The sequence below is a fragment of the Prorops nasuta genome, unplaced genomic scaffold, assembly GCF_024137725.1.
Source record: "Prorops nasuta isolate Cenicafe-Biocafe unplaced genomic scaffold, Cenicafe_Pnas_1.2 PNAS00030, whole genome shotgun sequence".
NCBI lineage: Eukaryota > Metazoa > Arthropoda > Insecta > Hymenoptera > Bethylidae > Prorops > Prorops nasuta.
Genome location: NW_027116827.1, coordinates 2,035,111 through 2,056,598, shown reverse-complemented (window position 1 = coordinate 2,056,598; position 21,488 = coordinate 2,035,111). Strand labels below are relative to the sequence as shown.

General features: G+C 36.8%; 3 protein-coding genes across 5 annotated transcripts; 2 read left to right on the top strand and 1 right to left on the bottom strand.

The window, feature by feature from the left end:
* Window positions 1-465: 465 nt before the first annotated feature.
* On the bottom strand, window positions 466-3,786 carry Mkk4 (MAP kinase kinase 4). Of its 2 annotated transcripts, none has more exons than XM_066742673.1 (9): window positions 3,399-3,786; window positions 2,994-3,065; window positions 2,820-2,922; window positions 2,663-2,755; window positions 2,410-2,599; window positions 2,221-2,340; window positions 1,841-2,140; window positions 1,532-1,758; window positions 466-1,455 (listed from the first exon to the last, which is right to left on the bottom strand). In XM_066742673.1, the coding sequence occupies exons 1-9, from the start codon at window positions 3,448-3,450 to the stop codon at window positions 1,290-1,292; spliced, it is 1,323 nt and encodes a 440-aa protein (XP_066598770.1). In that variant the 5' UTR covers window positions 3,451-3,786; the 3' UTR covers window positions 466-1,289. The 2 variants fall into 2 exon arrangements, with proteins under 2 accessions (XP_066598770.1, XP_066598771.1); XM_066742674.1 differs by having other exon boundaries at window positions 2,410-2,587; window positions 3,399-3,781.
* A 564-nt stretch (window positions 3,787-4,350) lies between these two features.
* Gdh (glutamate dehydrogenase, mitochondrial) lies at window positions 4,351-10,940 on the top strand. The gene is made up of 8 exons (XM_066742672.1): window positions 4,351-5,399; window positions 7,714-7,914; window positions 8,839-9,072; window positions 9,163-9,320; window positions 9,401-9,556; window positions 9,655-9,865; window positions 9,977-10,131; window positions 10,210-10,940. The coding sequence occupies exons 1-8, from the start codon at window positions 4,970-4,972 to the stop codon at window positions 10,324-10,326; spliced, it is 1,662 nt and encodes a 553-aa protein (XP_066598769.1). The 5' UTR covers window positions 4,351-4,969; the 3' UTR covers window positions 10,327-10,940.
* A 933-nt stretch (window positions 10,941-11,873) lies between these two features.
* On the top strand, window positions 11,874-21,480 carry LOC136782910 (band 7 protein AAEL010189). 2 transcript variants are annotated; one of them, XM_066742675.1, is made up of 10 exons: window positions 11,874-12,017; window positions 12,463-12,592; window positions 16,837-16,943; window positions 17,396-17,468; window positions 17,555-17,637; window positions 17,854-18,057; window positions 18,144-18,199; window positions 18,283-18,361; window positions 18,854-18,955; window positions 19,038-21,480. In XM_066742675.1, the coding sequence occupies exons 2-10, from the start codon at window positions 12,499-12,501 to the stop codon at window positions 19,143-19,145; spliced, it is 906 nt and encodes a 301-aa protein (XP_066598772.1). In that variant the 5' UTR covers window positions 11,874-12,017; window positions 12,463-12,498; the 3' UTR covers window positions 19,146-21,480. The 2 variants fall into 2 exon arrangements, with proteins under 2 accessions (XP_066598772.1, XP_066598773.1); XM_066742676.1 differs by lacking the exons at window positions 11,874-12,017; window positions 12,463-12,592 and adding an exon at window positions 14,372-14,613.
* Window positions 21,481-21,488: the final 8 nt, after the last annotated feature.

Below are 21,488 nucleotides of genomic sequence, written 5' to 3'. Positions count from 1 at the left end.
ATACGCGTAAAATCGCCAAATTATACGGAGATCTCACCTGCTTCTAAATCATATGAATCGAAATATCATGCTATAAATCACATCGTATATGTAACAATAGAAACACACACATTTAAGTCACTTCTGTTGAAATTGTATAATTTGAAAAAAAGAAAGTAATAAATTTATTAACAATGTTAATTTTATTGAAAGACCTGTTGTGTCTTTCAAATTTTCTGTGGCAACTTAACGATACCCTCACACTTGAACCCGCACGACTGGCAAATGATAAAAATAATCTATTCCAGTGCTGCAAATATATGCATTAGAAGTTCTAGGTCAATCAACTGACGGAAAAATAAGAAAAAAAATAATATACTCGAGATTTAATTCTATTAAGTGTCTCTTTGAAAGGAAATAATAAAGGGTTTTAAAAGGACCGATTATATTGAATATTTAAAATTTCTACGATTCAATAGTAATAATTTATTAAATCATTTTACAGTATGTTCCTGTCACCTTAAACTAATTGAATCACAAGAAGACAGAGTGCAGGTACCATCGGTACAGGTTGAGTCTCGACAGGTTAGGAACCAGAGGAAAAATATGCATTAATGATAATGATTGAGTGTCAATGATTTATTTTTTCTCTTGTTACATTATCATCGCTCAACGGTCAATGCTTACTCTTGTTTGAAAAAACTGACTGAAAGAAGAGCCCAGCAGGGCAACCTCGGTACAAATTTCGAGATTCACGCATAATTTTCGACAAGCAGTTCGTCACCTTATAAAAATCTTGAAAGTAAAACGTTAGGCGAGATATACTTCTTTGCATGTATAAATATTGATTTATATGTATGTACACATGCATTTCGCGACAAGTTCCCCAAACAGTGAAACATCGTATTGCAAGAACTAAGAAACGTCTCCCTACAGAGGAAGAGAGAGAAAACAGTTTATCTGCACTAGTTAAGAAGAATAAATACAATGTTCTGCACGGCAATTTCTGCTTTTTTTTCTTTGCAATAGCTTATTAAGAAACTAGAAGTGATGCTTTTCCACTCGATACGCTAATTAATGAATGCCGACTTGTCGTTGAAGATACACCTATCAACTATATGAGCACTCTGCGACGTGACAATACATTATACTAAACTAAATAATGTTGTCGACGAAAAGTATTCATTGAATTTTTACTAGCTACACTAGATCGGAGTGCAGTAGGGCCGAAAGTGGCCTAACGCGATAGAAGGAATTGAAAGCATCGTAAAAACCAAGGTACGGGATTGTTTCTCATCGCCTGTTTAATTTTAAGGCTGATCGGTCGTGAACGGCGTTACACCATTATTTGCCATATTGTCCAGGATGCCACTAATATATGCTGCAACGTCGATCGTTGCCTCTTCAGATCTCCTAATAAACGGATGCTCCAGCAGCTTATTGTACTTCGGCCTTTGTGTCTCTTCCTTGATTAAACTGATAAGGAAAAATTCATGAATCTGCTACCATCAAGTCTTACTCGTATTCATTTCACAAAACCTTATGCTCTTACCAAGTGTTTACAAAATTTACAAATTCCAATGTAAAATGATTTCCATTTCTATTTGGGGAGAGTCTCGGGGGATCGCCTTGCACTACTTGGTATAGCTGCTCGAAAACAGAGTTCCACTTTGGATAGGGAAAATATCCAGTGGCAACTTCCATCAAGGTAATACCTAATGACCAGACATCGCTTCTTACATCATAACCTCGGGCACGTTGAGGATCTATCCTCTCAGGCTATACAAAACAAATTCAGGTTATTCGTTGAAAAAAATTGTTCAAGTTCCTTAGGATCCCTGTCATTGTTTGAAATACTTACTGCCATGTATGGCCGACATCCCGCATCACGCGTTCGCGCGATTGAATCGACCAATTGACCCGAAATACCAAAGTCACAGAGTTTTATGTTGCCTCGACGATCCAACAGAATATTGCTAGGTTTAACATCTCTGTGTATTATTCTTAATTTCTCTTTGAGATAATTCAAAGCCTTCACTGTGGCCACTGTAATTTTCCCTAAGATGCATTCTGGTATCCTTTCGTCTAATGTTTCATAGATAAACTTGTAAAATTTATCTAACGAGGTATCCATCAGTTCCATGCAAATCCAACAGTCACCCTAATACATTTTAAAAAATTTGTCAAATAATACAATGATTTAAACACCACAAAGCATTTAATCTTTTTAAATGCACTAACCTCTTTAAATAAAGCTCCATAGAATTGCACAATGCACGGACACTCATTAGATTTCATTACAACTTCAAGATCCATTAAAAGTTGCTTCTGCTCCCGTTCATCTACTGTTGAACGAATTCTCTAAAATCACAATATTTTGCTTAAGTCATTTAATTCTAAAAATATAATCTATAAAAAGTATTCACTTACCTTCACAGCCATAACAGTATTGCTTATCCTATGTACCATTTTATTTACAGTGCCAAATCCGCCTCTTCCTATTTCTCCCAAATCTTGAAGATCTTCACTAGTGAAATCATACACTAAGTTTGGTGCCAATTGTAATTTACCAGTGCTCTGCATAGACTGGCACATACGTAATTTATCTCTATAATTTAAACTATTTAATTAAACTTTTTAAGCAACAATTCAATTATCATGACATATTTGTTAATAGAGCTACCTTGCTTTGTCAGGAAGAAATTCTTGCTGTACTGTATTGCGAGGTCTTGCTGGCAGCTTGGGTAATGTCAAAGGCAAGGCTGGACGAGGTGCTCTGAAAATATATTGTTATTAGATTTGAAAACTATTATACTTATTATGCCCAAAAAAAAACTTACGTTTGTTGACATGTTGATGCTCCTGTTGTGTTTGTGGAATTGGAAAAGGACAAATTACTCCCTTGAGTTTGAAAACTAAGTTTTAACTGTCTTCGTTTCTCAGCTAAAATATTCAAAGAAACATAGTTTGTTAAATTACAATATTAATAAATCCACAGAAACCATTAAAAGTACCTGAAACATCATTTTGAATATCACTGTTGGATCGTAGTTCTAAACGCTGAAAGTTGAAAGACCTGGTGGATCCTAGAATAAGGAAAGAAAAGTTGAATAAAAGAAAAAAATGTACTTATCAAACTTATAAAAAGATATGGTAAATGATAAGAAGCTTTAATAAACAAATAAATGGCATTCTTTGATACAATGAGACACACTAGAGGAAATGAGAGTATAGGGCTTTTCGGTTTAATGATCTAAATCTTCAAAAATTCAGTCTTATAAGTTAAAGAGACCCGGTAAACGACGCAATAGGTCGTTAGATAGGTTGTGAATCGAGACGGTTGAAGAGAAGGTCTATACCTTAAGGTTAGGATTACAGCAGCTAAAAAAACACGATAGGAACAGACCAAAGTTGGATACCTTGATTGGGCTGATTAGATTGATTTGATGAGTTTCCTTGATTTTCTGCCATTTTGGAGAAGTTGAAATATTTGGCTAATATTATGGCCAATCACTTGTAAAAGGCGCTCCTTTTAGGAGACCTTACCACAAGAGCTCAACAACCTAGCATATGTAATCTGTGATTTACGCACCATTTGAACTATTTGATAACAAAATAAACGATATTTTCTAAAAGTTCTATTTGTTCAACTCAATAAGAAAGAACAGCTTTTATCCTAGCGTGTTTTCGCGGTGACTTTTCGCTATAAGCTGCTAATAATTTGCTGTAGCACCACAAACATTCAGCTACGGATACGGATACTTGAACCAACTTGAACTGGCGGAATAGGGAAATTTGTCAATATCTCTCTCTCCTCCCCCTCCACTGCCCACACTACCGTATCATACACGTTATCTCTCTCTTTCTCCCATAATGAATCCATGCGCAGCTCATTCTCATTCCCAGGGATGACGCAAGAGGAAAACTTTGATGAGTTTGTCCTTTCTAAAAATTCATTAACTATTTTAAAATTTCAAAGATTTACCATGATAATTCTATGTGATCGTTTCAGTTGAAAGGTCTAAGTAAATGCATATTAAGCAAGTCGATGCATTTTATGAGAATAATATTGTACATACAGGTGGCTCGGGAACTTTGTTGAGCCTGACCTGACCTGATCGAAGATAACGCGCATGCACCGAGAAGTCAGTTTGGTACCACTGCTCCCATTTCTCTCTCTTTTCTTTGGGGATCTCGGAGGACCCTGGTCTGGTGACTATCGCTGGAAAGAGAAATAGAAAAATCGCTCGAGGTATCGATATTGTTGTTACAGGAAAGTATATACATATATATACATATGAAAATTAAAAAATGACTAGAGAGTTTTTCCAGTTTTTTCTCCTCGTCGGATATGACTTTGATCTTCATATTCCTAGGTCGAACAGAAAATCCAGCAAACAGAAGAGAAACGTACATTTGGACGGATTCAGACGGATTTTCTGTCAGGTAGTAGCGGTAGAACTACTAGCTAGCATTGGGGAGAGGGAAAGAGAGACAAACAGAGAGACTAGAAATCTAGAAAGAGAGCAAGAGTTACAAGAGAGGAATCAGTAAAGAGGATAGTGGAGGATAGCGACATAGCGAGGAAGACAAGGCTGATCCGAGAGAGTTCAAGTGAGGCTAGGCTGGCTGGCTAGTGGCTAGGCAGGGCAGGTATATACGGTATATAGATCCGTGGTTGGGTCGAGTCGGCCGAGTCGAATTGCAAACAGCGAGGAGGACTGAGTCAACTGAGAAGGAGGTGCTGCGTGCTGCTGGTGTTTGCGTGTGTGTGCCAGCCACTGCCACGGGACGGCACAGTCACTTGAGTAGCGCGTTCAACACTGGATTTAAAAGCTACTGGCACTAGCAAATAGAGTTAAACGTGACAGAATCATCTCGAATCTAATAACCACCAAGGAACCGTTTAAAATTCATCACTCTTATCCAAACGTTGCTTCTACTTGTTAGTTTAGTTCCGGATACACAGGAATTTGTTACTGAAAGCAGAATGTTTCACATTCGTAAATTGACGAAATCATCGGTGGCCCTGAAGCAGGTGCCCAGCAATGAGGCCATGCAGAGTGCCTTGGCGAGGAGTCTTCCTATTCTTCAGCAACGAGGATACGCCGATCATCAGATTCCAGAAAGACTGAAGGATGTGCCCACCGCGCCAAATCCAAAGTTTTTCGATATGGTTGAATATTTCTTTCATCGTGCCTGCCAAATAGTCGAGGATAAGCTCGTCGAGGATATCGGAAAGAGGTCCAGAATGAGTGTGGAAGAACGGAAGAAGAAGGTTAAAGGTATCCTAATGCTGATGCAACCTTGTGACCATATCCTGGAGACAACCTTCCCTCTAAGACGCGATTCTGGCGATTATGAAATGATCACAGGTTATCGTGCTCAGCACTCCACGCATCGGACACCTTGCAAAGGAGGTGAATATCTCAATTTTAGCTCTATCTCTCTCTCTCCCTCCCTCTTTCTTTCTTTCTCTCTTTCCCTCTTTCTCTCTCTCTCTCTCTCTCTCTCTCTTTCTCACCCATTTAATTTGCCCTACTTTCTAACCAAACTATTCCAGCTCTACCATCTCTAGTATTACTTCATGCTTTATAGAAAGATTACCAGCATTTATCTTCCGTGATAGTCATGAAGATATTTAGCGCATGCTAATAAATTTCGTAAGAAACTGAATCTTGTCTGAAGGAAGATATCGATGGATTTTTCATTGGAGACAATTTATTATCGACCAGTTTTCAATCGGCTTACAGTAATTAGTGATACACCTACCACATGAGTCACGTGGAATATAGAGGAAACATTTATGAAAGTGAGATTGTTTGGCAAAACGGCGCCATGACGGAGATAAGAGCTGCTTATAAATGCGAAGAATTCGCATTCTTCAATAATTGTACATATATTTTCCTCCATTTGCTGTCTCTTGGCTGCTTTTATCATTCTCCTTTGTGCAGGTTAATCGGCGATTCAGATATTATACGGCTTCTTGTAATATACGACATACTTCTAATTGGATTACAAAATGCTGGAATAATGACTGAATCATTGACCATTACGTTTATCGCTCACATTTTTCTGCCAAATATATAGATAAGCTTGTTGGACGTTTCGTTTCTTCGATACAAAAGATGTACGGATATGAATTGAAAGGAATATAATTTTACTGCAGAAAAATTTACTTATCCGGACGATTCTCGTGCACAATGACCGGTCGTAAACATCATTTTTCACAATTTATCGCATACTGGCATGCTTAACTGGGGATTCTCTTTTAAGAGAATTATCCTTGACACGAGCAGAGAGAATTTTATTGATGCATTTTATTTTCTGAAGAACCGATTGTTGTGTTTTACGATTCGTGCTTGGATGTTTAAAAAAATTTTCGGCTTGGCGAAGGAGTGTTATTAGCATGCTAATGTATCGACCCTAAGGCTGTATTTTGAATTGGGATTACCCACGAGTCTTCGGTTACGTTAATTAAAGCTGAACATATATTTACGCTCACAAAGGTTTTAATAGAGCTAGCTCGTGTGAGCTAATATGATTCAGCGCGCCACTTATATCTCACGAATCAAATGCAAATGCTGCTTACCATTGGAGTTAAAAAACTTTTTCTTTCAAAACTCTAATCCTCCGTTCCTTTTCGTGGAACTGATAAAACAATAATACACTGTATTAAATGAAGAGAGCCCCCAGATCGCTTCACCAGCCGATAATTCAAGTGAAAATAGTATTTGCTATCTCGATATATGTACTATATTTATACTGTAGATCTACCACTCAGCTCATCACGACTAATATTTGTTTAAGATATTTTTTCTTATATACAATTTATATATACTGTTGCACTATATTTGTGCACTTTAAGATAACATATGGTATAATACATTATCAAGTGTAAATTAAGCCAAGTGTTTATACTATTTAAGTTTTAAAATATTTTGTTGCATAAACAAATATCTGCATATATTTATAAATCAGTATATACGTAATTTTGATATTAACGTAATGTTTACTGTGGTCCCAAGCTGTCTACTCTTGCTATCGGCCTCGGGCCAAAGAATTCACCAATATACAATACACGCTGATTATTCCGTATTCATTTTTCATATCGAACACCAGGGAAGTTACAATTTTTACCATGATAAGTCTGCAGACTTTATCGGAACGCAGTTTATCACACGCATTATGTTCACCGAAATTGATAGTTTTTATCATTAAAGAGAAAAACTTTATCAGACTTTCTGCTGCAGAGTGCAGCATATATGAACGAAATATTAATTAGCGCATTACATAAAAGAAAACTGGAGCGCCGCCAATACCGTGTCAAGAGCATGATGTACTCATGTTTTTCTCTCGATCACGTGTGAGCATGCTTCAATCTTTTTCTTTCGGTCTCGTGAGATCACCTGACCGCGTAATAGATTGTATCGTTAATTGCATAATTAACCGGCTACAAGGATTATTATAAAATCTCGATTATTTGCTCGTGTCATCATTATTGTCATGGCTAGCATTATTTAAACAAAGAGGATAATTTGTATCGAATAATTTATTCTCTGAAAAATGCTCGTGTAAATAAATATGAAAAAAAAATCTACAATTTAAATTTATTGTTATTTCTGTGAATACGACTGTTATTATCATATTAGATTTTATTCATAATGACTTTTAAATCAGTGGTTTCAAGGGTATCATAGATGGAACTAACGAGAAATTATTGTTTTATTTCAGGTATTCGTTTCTCGATGGACGTTTCCCGAGATGAGGTGAAAGCTCTCTCAGCTTTAATGACGTTCAAGTGTGCCTGTGTAGATGTTCCCTTTGGCGGGGCTAAGGCCGGTATCAAAATTAACCCCAAATCGTATTCGGAGCACGAGCTTGAAAAAATCACCAGGAGGTTTACCTTGGAGCTGGCAAAGAAGGGATTTATCGGTGAGACACACCATCGATGCTCCGCCAATTTTATTCTTAAATTCCTGACGACAGTTACACAAACAACTGTCGCATTCCGTCTCGTCCCATCCTGCTTCGTTACGTCATCATAAGCGAGCATCAACTGCTTACCAACTCACGACCCTGTCGTCGAGCATGGGTCCTAATGATAATTTTAGAAACAAATCTATTATCGACTCATTCTTACGTGAAAACTAACGTTATTTTCAAATTTTCTTTTATGCCAACACTGAAAAGGCACGCTTATTCGTCCTACACTTTTTACACATCGTCTAACGAAGGTCTTAATGGGCTTTTGTCGGTTTTTTTACTCCCAAGTTTTAACCGTTCTATTTAAAGTTTTCTTCGTAAAAAGATCACGTTATAAAATTTGTAGATACTATAGTCCGTTCCCTTAATTTCTTTTTGCCTCAGTCATATTTAAATTTGTCCGTTCTACCTAAATTTTTTCCTTGCCAGCGTGGAAGATTATTTGTACGTTTTTTTATCAGTTGCTTTGCTAGAACGCCTCTTTTTACCATACTAAAGCCCGAGCAGTAAAACTAGCTCTGATCCCGTTTTGTTTTCGCACTGAATTACTAAGTACATTTGCAAGCTGATCGTAGTTGCCTGTTTGCGCGACTCTTGTGGTAAATATTTACAAAGCCGTGTGCCAGATGTATTGGCTCTTTGCTTTCTGCAATCTCGGTGTCACAAATATCGTACGTATGTTGCATCTCATAGTGAGGCCTAAATATATGATATACAGATTCTACGACAGCACTTGTTTTCGACTATTTCATCAAGACACACCTTTGTTCTATGATAATTCAACGTATTTAGCGATCATCATTTTTATAGCTACTTTGTAATATTTTTCATGAATAATAATTTCCTCGATAATAAATAAATATTTTTTTTAAGGACCCGGCGTGGACGTTCCTGCCCCCGACATGGGAACTGGAGAACGAGAAATGTCCTGGATCGCTGATACGTACGCAAAAACGATTGGACACTTGGATATTAACGCACACGCTTGTGTGACGGGCAAACCAATTAATCAAGGTGGAATCCACGGTCGAATATCTGCCACTGGTCGTGGTGTCTTCCATGGACTGGAAAACTTTATAAACGAAGCCAACTATATGAGTATGATTGGTGGGTATTCTCATTTCTCACATTTTTTTTGAAGTCAATAAGCACACGTTTGAGAACTGCAAAATTAGAGATAATTTTTGCTTATCACAGGTACTACTCCGGGATGGGGAGGTAAAACATTTATTTTACAAGGTTTCGGTAATGTCGGCCTTCATTCCATGCGTTATTTACATCGTGCTGGAGCCATTTGCACTGGTGTCATTGAACACGACGGTTCTATTTATAACCCCGATGGTATTGATCCTAAAGTAAATATAAGAAAATCAATTACTCACTCTTTGTTTTTTCTTTCTGAAAACTTTTTTAATTAGTTTAATTTCAATTATAGCAACTTGAAGACTATCGTATTGAGAATGGCACGATCGTTGGCTTCCCAGGTGCTCAGCCTTACGAAGGCGAGAATCTCATGTATGAGCCTTGCGATATATTCATTCCTGCTGCGGTAGAAAAAGTTATTACCACAGAAAATGCTGGTAAAATTCAGGTAAAAATTCGCGATTCGATAGTAATTATAATTTCTTTGAAAAACACACAAACACAGATCTTTTATGAAGTTCAATGGATAATAAATTTTTATTTCAGGCTAAAATTATTGCCGAAGCAGCCAACGGTCCAACCACACCAGCTGCTGATAAAATACTCATTGACAGAAATATCTTGGTAATTCCCGACTTGTACATCAACGCTGGTGGTGTGACTGTTTCTTTCTTTGAGTGGCTGAAAAACTTAAATCATGTGTCGTATGGTCGACTTACCTTCAAATACGAAAGAGAATCGAATTACCATCTGTTAGGTGAGTTAGTTGTCATTTGACACTGCTTGAAATGGTATATGTGATAACTGTGAGCAATTTCGATTTTTCACATTGCTTGCACGCATTAATATTGTTATTTTGTTTCTATAGAATCGGTGCAAGAGTCTCTCGAACGTAGGTTTGGTCGTGTTGGAGGTCGCATTCCAGTCACACCATCCGAATCTTTCCAAAAACGTATTTCTGGTGCTTCTGAAAAAGATATTGTCCACTCGGGCCTTGATTACACCATGGAACGATCCGCTCGGGTATGAAATTGAAAATATAAATTGTTTTCGGTCAATATAATATAACAGTAGAAATAATTTGAACGTAATTATTTCCAGGCGATAATGAAAACAAGCATGAAATTCAATCTCGGTCTCGATTTGAGGACAGCAGCGTACGTAAATTCAATCGAAAAGATCTTCACTACTTATTCCGAAGCTGGTCTTGCTTTTTAAATGCTAGTCAAAACAAGAGCGACCCGTCACGAATTATGGGAGATATACATTGATTTAAAGTAACTACAGAAAGTTGCAAGCCAGTATTTTAAAAAGACTACACAGAATCCAGAGCTAACCTTGATAAAGGTTTCAGATTTTAAGCTCGATTGAAAAGAAAGCCCGTAGGGTATCCATACAACAGCGTACATTGTTCGTCAAGTTTTCCTAAATACGCCATTACATGGTAGTTGATTGTTTAAAAAATGTTTATCAAATTAGGTACGTTACGCGTCATAGCAAAATGATGCATTCGTTTGTACTTCTGCTACTGGTTCATCCAATCGTCCGGGGGCAGCGCATTTTTATATTTCACTTTTTATCGACGAGCTGTAATTGTTGTTATTAAAAAAAAGTTTAAAATCGACAACAGCGCGGCTTAAATATTTTACCTCTTTCCGATTATTAATTTTACTCTATTGAATTGTGAATGTGCGCCAAGACAAATCTCGAAGAAAAAATGTCATTGATAAAATGAAGCGATTATAAGAGTCAAAATGTATCATACTGTAATATTGTTATACATCTACAGATTTATGTTAATAAACCTAAACTTTTAAATTCATGATTGTTATTGATCCCATAATTTGCTGAGATAGAAAACACATGTATTTCTCGTCAATAGCTTTCCTATAGATGATTAGGCTATTATGCAATTATTGTCTTTCTGGAAAAACAACATTTACTGTGAAAATTATTGTTTCAAGAAATTATTAATGAAAGAAATATAGCGTCATTTTAATTATGTTATGGGAAAAGAATTGAATATTTCTTTAAAGAATAGTTGATTTCTCAACTTCTCCCATTTTTTGGGAATTTCGGGAATGTCAGATTTTGCCGTGAAATAAGAGAAATATTTAATGATCAATTTCATCATGAAGTTGAATCAATTAGCAAGTTTATGTGTATCCTATGATCGACATCCTTGACTGTTTGCTACCGACCGTGGCAATACAACTGCGCAAGAAAGTAAAACGTAATTCTGCACGTGCTGACATTCTCACGCCTAATAGCTACAAATAACCATCGCTCCATGGGACACGCGTTTTACTAAAATACATAAGCTTTAATCAATTTCAATGGAACAATCGCTTTACGTCTAAATTCTCATCTCAAATTTGTATGCCTAAATAATCATTCTCCCATTTTGATGAAATATTGAAGTACAAAGACTTAAATTTTATATTTTTCCAAATTTCTTTATATATGTACAATAATTTTGATCAATGTTGAAATAATATTTAACTGAGACAGTATTAGCAACGAGTACAATTACTACTATTGAATTGGAGGCTATCAACTGAGAGGTAGGGGAAAATTGTATTTTGTCTATTATCGGATAGTTCTTATGTTAGCAGAGGTTTGGATTTGGGCGGTAACGTCTGGTGGAATTTGTACGCAGAAGCAAATTTCTTTATAGGTATGTCCTGTATATGTAATCGGAAGGATACATGTGTGTCGTGTCGAGCCATACGGTTTCCTTTACTACTAGTTCAAGCGACGACCGTTCATATACATTTGTATAATACACGATCGCTGTGGCTTACAACGCATATGCATATAGAAGCATCGGAACGTCCTGACGACGCGTTCGCTGTTCACTTCTCCACTGTCAGTTCTGTCGACGACGGCATTAGCAAAAGAGATCCAAGGTGACATGTCGTTTTATTAACACGATTATACCACTTTTATCATCCCAATTTAAACCAGATTGCCTGCTCCCTCTTTCTACTCCTTTTTTCTCCCTATTATTCTTCCCAAGTATACGCTTGCAAAGAAGTACAATATTTTCATCACTTCAATTATCTCACTTCCATTCGCTATCTTTCTTTTAAATTCAATCATTCATTTCTCACTTTGTTTACCTTCTAGGAAATTATTACTTTTCGACAGATTTGCTTCGAGCACTCTCAAAATCGTATCGTTTTCTTGCTCTTAAGTTTTACAATGTTTAGCTTTTGCACAAATTATTTTCAAGCCTGATAAGCTTAATCTTAATTAAAGTATTTATGCGGCAAAATTGTATCTCACGATCGGTATAGTAAACAGTAATTTACGCGACACAGGATATGATATAATTTTTGGCCGATTCTACAGGTGGCGAGGTTCGAATCTCGGGTCAACCCTACAGACATGTCCCTTCCCCTGGCTACTATGAACAACGCCAATGGCTCTACGATACAAATTAACACTCGGCCGGACGATATAAGAAAACGTATCATAGGAGGTGAGTCTCTCAAAAGGATCAAAATCGTTCCACACTTATAGCGATAAAAGAGCCAAGTTTGGAAAATAATAAAAAAGGGCCAAAGGGAAATTTTCGTACATTTTTCCTATTTCATAGGAATAGTCCTTTTTCGTGATGTGGCATTAGTCGGGATCGAAGAAATTAAAGCGCTTCTAACACTACTTAGGGTCCCAATGCGTCATGAAATAAATTATTACACTAGTGTAAGGAAGGTCAGATTATTCTACGTACTCAGCTTATATTCGATATGTAATATTGTCGATTCTAATTTTATAATATATCCCACGTGTTTGGAAAAGCTCGAGACAGGCGAGCTTGACGATGAATTGGTTTGACGTATAAAGTTGTTGATATATACTTTCGGTTCGAATAATAGTAAACCACACTTTGTTAACTTGTGTTTGTCAGTAATATAACAAAAAGAGCTGTTCGTGAAAATTTCACATGCCTAGTTTGACGCATTGTCCGTCGATCGATAATCCCATAAAAGTGATCCTTTAATCCTAAAAATGGAAACATACATACATTTATACTCGCACTGGCCAAACTTTCCTCATAATAAATTAATTGGAATTTTTTATTTTATTCACACCAATATCCATGTGTGTATATTGTATATAGTATATATAGATCAATTAGATTTTTCAGCATTAACCTTGTGTGCCAGTGTCTGTAGATGTTCTATAAGCGCACCCATAAGCTATTTATGGAAAGAAAAGTTACGGCACGTCCATAAGTTGAGTATCTAGGAAAATCAGAGATGCGATAGTCGGATTATAGGTAAATAATGCAAAAATAATCTAATCTCGCGAAGAAATTTATCCATATATAGATAATTGACTAAACAGAAATGCCCTTAATCGAGTAAAGCATTAAATATTATTATTTGACAAAATAGAAATAGTTTAATTATATTTTCATCGTTTAAAACGAACCGAAAAATTTCTCGAAGCTTTATCAGTGATTTCATAAATCCCTCGAATGCTCTTTCACCGTAATTTAGCCGACAATTTCAATTTCAGCTACGATCTTACAAACGAAGGGAGAAATTTGCGTCGCCATCCGATTCTGATGGAGAGTTAGATCTAATCTAAAGTACAATGATAGCTTATTGTATCCTACATGACTATTAAAGGGAGTAACCGGTTGGTATAAAGAGGGAGGAAAGTAAATAGAGTAGGATAGTAGAATGAGAGAATGTACAGTGGAAGGATAGAAACGCGCATGTTCCTTCGGGGAAATGGAATAAGAGGGGCGGTTAAATCGAAGGGGAGAGAGAGAGAGAGAACGGGAGGGGTTAAATTGGTAAAGATGGGTCGTTGGGGTAGGAGAGCAGAAGAGATGGAAAACCATAAAAAACGAAAAAGACAGGAAAAGTCGATCAAAGAAAAATGCGAATAAGGACGAAGAGTCTCGGGTGATGTAAGGAGAACAAAGACAAGGACAAAGAAGGGAAGGTGGGGGATCAGTGAGGGAATTATTGGGAAAAACAGAGGAGAGAGAGAGAGAGAGAGAGAGAGAGAGAGAGAGCAAGAAGGAAAGGCTGTATGCGTGGGTGGGTGGGAGGGAAGAAGGGAAAGAGAATGAGAGAGCACAAGGGATGAAGAGAGATGGTACGTCAGGGTGGATAGAGTAGGGAGACAGATAGAGAGAGGGATGGTGGTGCGTGGGGTGGAAGAGAGAAACGGAAATGGGAGGGATGGAGATGGAGATATCGCGCGAGGCCTTCCATATGGGTGGTTGAATACAGTCCGGGAGAGAAGCTTCCACGGTGTGGAAGGTGAATAAAGCGCGTTCTAGCCAAGCTGCTGCCTTTTGAAATCCGCCCAAGCCGGCTCGTGGTCTCGTCAGAAACACCTACAACCTACAACCTACAACCCTTTGTCTTTCGCGCCCTACTCACCCCACTGCATCTAACCCTCTCTTCATCAACGGTTCAAAGACATTTTGGAAAGGTCAATCAGGGTCAGGTTCCTCCCGTTGCACAGATATGACAGACGGTAAGCAAATATCCAATCCTCCCCATCGCAGAATTTCTATCGCTCGTCGATTAAATTTTCCCCGTGATCCCGTTTTCACCTAGCCCTATATTTTCTATTCCTCAAGCTCGTCAAAATCATCATTTTATCAATATCAATCGACGCTGAGTGTGACTTGCGAATAATTTCTTTCAACCTGCTCTTCCTCATTAAAGCATAATATCAACTTTTTAATTTTCTCTTCTTCGTCAAGGATAGTTTCTATGGTGAAACGGGTTATAGGGGTGCATTGTGTCCAAGTGAAAAAGACCAGAGATAATTCTGGCTGAGTTCGACTTGTGTTTCGACAAAGCTAGCTCTTTTGTGTCTCTCTCTATCTACCTGTCCATCTCAACCTCCCCCCCCCCCCCTCGTCAACCCTCTTGCCCACCCTCTTCCTGCAATGTCAATAAACCTTAAACATTAACCATTCTCCTTATACCAACATTCTTTTGCAAGCCTTTCCCGTGAACTTACTCTACAAGTCGAGTAATGACCGTCGAGTAGAGAAATCTTCTACTTAAACTGTTGCATAAACTACTCTCGTACGTGTTGCTTCTTCCCAGCCATTTACACCCTTTACTCGGACCCCATTCTCATTTCGAGGTAAATGCTCGTCAACGAATTAACGATTAATACTGTGAAATCGATTTGGTTGGTTAGCGTTCTTTGAAGACTAATTGAATCGAAAGAATTATTGATGAAGCTTTTAAATGATAAAATATCGATTAGTTTGCACAGTATCCACGAGTCTGAGAATCGATATTTCGCTAAATGCAAACGCAACGAGTGATAAGTTTATCGTAGACTTTCCAATGTTGTCTTTTATATAATTAGCAGCCTTGCGTGTCCAGCTGCGCGAGTGAAATATTAAAATACCGTACATCAGAGTTTTCCTGTGTTGGAAAAGCCGAAGGAAAATTCTCCTCCCATACTTCGTCCCATTTTCTCTCAGTCAATTTAGACGAATGCGAAAATAGTGCTTCCCTTACGCTTGCTTTTTTTTGCCCAAGGGAATATTGAATTGGCCAGCTGTCAACGGGTAAATTAGAAAAGAGCTGGGTCAGAAGTACCGGTCAGCTACCTTGTTCGTTTGTTTTCGCGTGTGATCCATTAAAGCGTTTAGCTGTTTACTTCGTCAAACTTAAATCGCAACAAGTAGAAAAAGATAGTAGTTGGCCGACTCCCAAGATTTTCAGTCGCGACCCACCACGAACCATTCGGTTCTCTTTTATGCGCATTTTTACGAATCAAAGGAATGTTCGACACACCTATATATTCCCATTCCGCTAATTAATTTTTAAATAACTTGAGAGATATCTTTCGTTTTCACAATATTTTTCTTTACGCGACTAAAATGGCGGGTTGACTGAAGTTTATTGTTGTTTCACCCGGTGTGGTAAAATATAGGTTGCGGGAGATATTAATCATAGTTGCTAGGACGATGAAAGTATCTCAGCTGCAAACAAATGCACTTTTATGCTTTCTAAAAATATATTTTTCTCGTTAAATTTGATCCATATTCGAGGAGTATCGATCCTGACTCAATAATTTTTGTACTGTCGGCATCCAACGAATAATTCAGATCTCTTTGGGCTTTGCAAGTATATTGCGTAAATAATTAAATAACAAAAAAAACACACACAACTTTCTTGCAATAATCAGTCAATACTTGAACCATAATAAACGATAAATCGTTGATAAAAGGAAAGATAAAATTTTGTATCGATTAGAATGTTTTTAGTATAATACGAAATACTTATCTGTTTGAGATGGGAAGAGTTTCGTATGGATTCGAGGCGATTCTGAAAATATTAGATATTTATTTTCAGAGGACGAAAGACCTAGTTGTAGCAGAGAGGGAAACTTTATCGATAATAGTAGCCCGTTGCATCGAAATAGCTTGGCAAAGATTGTCGGGAAACTAGCATTGGAAGTATCGAAATAGGGATGAATTCGCTTGAATGGCTACAATGTTCCAGATATTATATTCAGTAGCCGCAGTGTCGGAGCTTCGGTTGTTTCTCGCGAGCGACGGTGGTCGAATACATTTAAAGTGGGCTATGTAGAATTTAATGGTTCGAAAGGAAATTGAATAGGAGCTCGCTCTAGAGCTTTGTGGTAACATAAATCAATTTGCTGAGGGAATACTGGAACCATTTTTTTAGTATCTTTAAAAGCCAATAAAATTTAACATTTTTACAGCTGAAGATAGTAAGACAGAGGGTACGGGCTTTGGGAACGTCCTGGTGATGCTTTCCTGGGTACTCGTCGTTCTCACCATGCCATTCTCACTTTTTGTTTGCTTCAAGGTAAGCTATAAATTATTCTTTTGAAAAGCTTAAATTTTTATCCACACGGACACACCCTTTTCGCCCTACCCCCATAATTTTTCAGCGTCCCTTTACACTGCTCCAATTACATTTTCAAACGTTTTCTCTCGTTCGGAAATAGCCAGTAAAAGGCTAAAGTGCAGCTTGCAATTTGTAACGTCATTTAAAGGTCTTCAGTTCCACTGGATATTAATAAAATGAATTAGTAAATCAGTTGAATAATTATCAAAGAAGCTGAATCATTACCCAGGAATACTCGACTGTTTATAGAAGATTTATTTTATTACAAGAACATAAAAATGTATAATTATGCTTTCTTCCAATTAATGAATATCCTCTTATCACAGAGGATTAATCGCGATGCTTGAACGATCTCAGTAGGTTTATTGGATGAAAGAAAGCGTTTGTGTTGAAAGCAAAATATTTTGTAGGTCGTGCAAGAATATGAGAGAGCAGTTATATTCCGGCTCGGTCGATTACTCTCGGGAGGCGCCAAGGGGCCTGGTGAGATAATTTCATTCACTCCTCATTTAGACACGAGCTAAAAACGTCCCTTACGTTTATAAACAAACTATTTACGGATATTACAGGTATTTTCTTCATCCTACCCTGCATCGACAATTATGCACGCGTCGATCTCAGAACTCGAACTTACGACGTACCCCCTCAAGAGGTAATTAATCCCACACGGATTCATCAATCTTAATTAATTGACTCACTTTTTTTAATCAATTTCTAATAACGGTTAATATAAATTAAAATTAAGTCTATTACTCCTTCCTTCATTGCTTCTACTTTAAAGCTTTAAAATATGCCTGTTTTGTAATTTTAACGATTGTGATATATTGTTGTGAAATGGAAGGGATGAAATGAAAAATGATTTTTTAAGGTTTTAACGAAGGACAGTGTGACAGTGTCGGTAGATGCTGTAGTTTATTATCGCGTGAACAATGCGACAATCTCGATTGCCAATGTTGAAAACGCACATCACAGCACGAGGCTCCTGGCCCAAACGACTCTACGAAATACCATGGGTACAAGGCCCCTCCACGAGATCCTTAGCGAACGTGAAACAATCTCGGGAAACATGCAGGTAAACCTTGTCCCGAATAATTCAAATGACAATTTTTATTTCTAACACTTCAGGAATGAGAGAGAAAAATCCATTAATTATTGCAGGCTTCGTTGGATGAAGCTACCGACACATGGGGAATCAAAGTCGAGAGAGTAGAAATGTAAGAATTTCTTTTCGAACACGATTAAGCAATAATTAACCATAAAATGGTAATTGAACTTTACCGATTGATCGATTGAACAGTAAGGACGTACGTTTGCCGATTCAATTGCAAAGGGCCATGGCAGCTGAAGCTGAAGCAGCGCGAGAGGCCCGTGCTAAGGTAACGAGGAATATTTATCGATTATTAACCTTGTGCATTTTCAAAATAATAAAAGTATTTTTTGAATTTCATTTATCAGGCCTTTGTGCGTAAACCTAAATCTTTCGTATACGATCCAAAACGATCAAATTGCTACTTTCATACTAAGTTGGCTCGTTTATTTTACATATAAGAACTGTATGAAAAAATTAATGTTTAAATTGTTTTATGAGTGATACATGAAATGAAAAGTTTAGAACATTAGCTTGAATTTTTTCTGAATTTTTGGGGTTTAGCTTTAAGCTGAAAATTGACCGAGAGTTGAAAGATCCAGGTTTATGACGTTATGGATAATGGAAAAATATTTAGAGACAAGAGTGTAAAGAATATCACTTAAAATTATATATCGTCTGATTCTTGATAGACTATATACGATTAATCACGCGATGACACTAACGTGTGCAGTTTACGACATATATAGGACTATTAGGAATGAAAATGAATGATTCACAGGTGATTGCTGCGGAAGGTGAGCAAAAAGCGAGCAGAGCGTTGAGAGAGGCGTCGGAAGTTATTGGCGACTCCCCAGCAGCCTTGCAGCTTCGATATCTACAAGTAAGTCAATGTCAGCCTTATTACCAAGTATCAACGATCCTTTATGCAACTAACGTCATTTATTTACACGATGTATTTTTAGACCCTAAACACCATATCTGCTGAGAAGAACTCGACGATCGTGTTCCCTCTGCCCATTGACATGTTGACTTATTTCATGAAGGCTGCAGCGCCTAATCAAACGTCTTAAAACAACATTATCAGCGAACCCTCTCTCTCTCTCTCTATCTCTCTCTATCTCTATCTCTATCTCTATCTCTATCTACTTATATCTATCTATCTAAAACTACCCATCTATATCCTCTTCTTCTGTTTCTACCTTTACCATCTTTCTCCTCTACCCTTCAACTTTTATGAAACAACCAAAAATTAAAAATAATCGCTGAATATATATATATATGTATACACAACTGAAGGACATTTTGGTTCCTTCGAGAGCGGGATTAACCTTTGACCGTTTCGAATGACTTTTACCATCAGCTCACTAAAATTCATCAATATTATATTAACGATTTCTCATGTACAAATGATAATGACGCTGGCTAACCAGTGTTTTGCGACCAATTTCAACCAACGTTAGGTGAAATGCCATTAAGAAGGCTGGCTCTTACAATATTGTTATATGATTTACTATGTTTATATCTATAGTATATATATATACACTACTATACCATGTAATATACTAATACCTTACGTTTTCAATTTCAAAGTTTTACACAGAAACTTTCAGTAATCCGTCAAAACTTTTTTTTGTACAAAATCGAAATTTTAATTTCAAGGGCAAATTAATAATACAAACGCACGCATCGATACTACTGTGCATCGACCGATCGACTTGCGTATATTAAATTGGTTGAAGCAGCTATTGCCATGTTCAGAAGAGTTAGAAATAATTTTTATTAACGAGCACGTTTCTAACGATTTATAAAATGAAAGTATTTGCACGTTAAAATTATTTATGCAAATTATAATACTCTGTATCGTCAGTTTGCGAAACAATTACTTTTTTCAAAAAATTTAATAAACAAAGAGAACGCGCGCGCGTCCTATGAAAAATATGTACAGGAATTATCCTGTTTTATTTTTGAGACACAGAGAAATTACAGAGTTAGATCTGAAGGTGCGATTCCTTGCGACAGTCAAACTACCCCGATAGTAAAAATATCCTTAGGATATTCCGAGGATATCTCTTGGATATCGTTTGCTATTAGAGTAGCTGCGAATAATCTACAGGCCTTTGAAATATTGAAATTCTAAACTTTTCCACCTTACATGGTCCAGCTTTAGACCGTGTTATGTGAAGAACGTAAACTAGACAGCGACGATTTTCTGTCACTTTATATTCAGAATTCATCATTTCGATCCTTTTATAAACGGAACGTCAACAGTTCTTTCTAAGGCATTTATATTAATTATTTACCGAGGGATGTTAAAGTGTCTCGATTACAAGTGGAAAAGCATCGGTCGATACGGACCGGCACTGTAGGTATATACTGCAACTCTTTTACTCGAATTTATTAAAACGTTGTTAACCGCTTGATACGGGCTGTTACTAAACAAATACAGCACTTATACTATAAGTACATAAATTATTCCTAAGGTATAAATCATAAGCTTTCAAAGACTCGTTCTCTCTGACAGGACTGCAAACGAATTATTGCAAAAAAAGATATAAAGTAAAAAACACAAATAAAGCGGAAGCAAAATTGTTGTATGTATTCTGGAATTTTATCAAAGTACGGTGTCAAGTAATTCAGTACCTTTCAAATCTTTTGGGATAAGAAACAAACAAAGGATCTCAATATACAAATATATACTTATTATATATAAATACACGTACGTACATGTATATTAATTTTATTGTTAATGGGAGAATTTGTAAAATAAGAATTACTGGTAACTGTGATCGTTCCTTGGCGAAATATATTCGTTATAGATTATAAGTCTATGTTTGCCCGTTATGTACCTATATAGAGTAATAACACTCTTCTATTAGTCTACGAGCCTTTACACATTAAAATTGCAGCGCTTGCGGTTTTGTTTTCATCAAACGATCGAAGAGCAGAATTTCGTTAAACTTGTCAAAATTCCAAATGGGAATTCGAAAGCTTGAAAATGATCATGCCGATGTCTTTTTTATACGTTAGAATCGCAAAGAAAATTTAATAAACATTACTACAAAAACAGTTATTCGCGCCAATAATATTCGACTTATATTGGCGAAGGTCATTTTCCATGAGAAGTAGCATGCAATTCTAATGTTAAAACTTTGTTTAACCGAGCGCTCGAATAATCGATCGGATAACTCTGATCCGGAAATAGGAAATGTAAAGATATCGAGCTTTTTACTATTATTATTATTGTTATTATTATTATACTATAAAGTATAGAAATCGATAATCGTTAATACGCTTATAATAACACCAAAAACTGTCAGCGATTCGTCATTACACGTATACAATATGGAAACAGTATTCATTTTCAGTATCTTTGAGATATCGAATAAAAAATGAGCCAGAATGAGAGACTCGCG

Bases quoted from the DNA above. Each gene is read 5' to 3' on its own strand.
- Mkk4 (XM_066742673.1), bottom strand. From the start codon at position 3,450: ATGGCAGAAAATCAAGGAAACTCATCAAATCAATCTAATCAGCCCAAT. The intron at 2,341-2,409 runs GTAAGTGAATAC...TTGTGATTTTAG, and splicing joins ATACTGTTATGGCTGTGAAG to AGAATTCGTTCAACAGTAGA. The intron at 1,759-1,840 runs GTAAGTATTTCA...TGTTTTGTATAG, and splicing joins GATGTCGGCCATACATGGCA to CCTGAGAGGATAGATCCTCA.
- Gdh (XM_066742672.1), top strand. From the start codon at position 4,970: ATGTTTCACATTCGTAAATTGACGAAATCATCGGTGGCCCTGAAGCAG. The intron at 9,321-9,400 runs GTAAATATAAGA...TTTCAATTATAG, and splicing joins CCGATGGTATTGATCCTAAA to CAACTTGAAGACTATCGTAT. The intron at 9,557-9,654 runs GTAAAAATTCGC...TTTTTATTTCAG, and splicing joins AAAATGCTGGTAAAATTCAG to GCTAAAATTATTGCCGAAGC.
- LOC136782910 (XM_066742675.1), top strand. From the start codon at position 12,499: ATGTCCCTTCCCCTGGCTACTATGAACAACGCCAATGGCTCTACGATA. The intron at 12,593-16,836 runs GTGAGTCTCTCA...ACATTTTTACAG, and splicing joins AAGAAAACGTATCATAGGAG to CTGAAGATAGTAAGACAGAG. The intron at 16,944-17,395 runs GTAAGCTATAAA...AATATTTTGTAG, and splicing joins CACTTTTTGTTTGCTTCAAG to GTCGTGCAAGAATATGAGAG.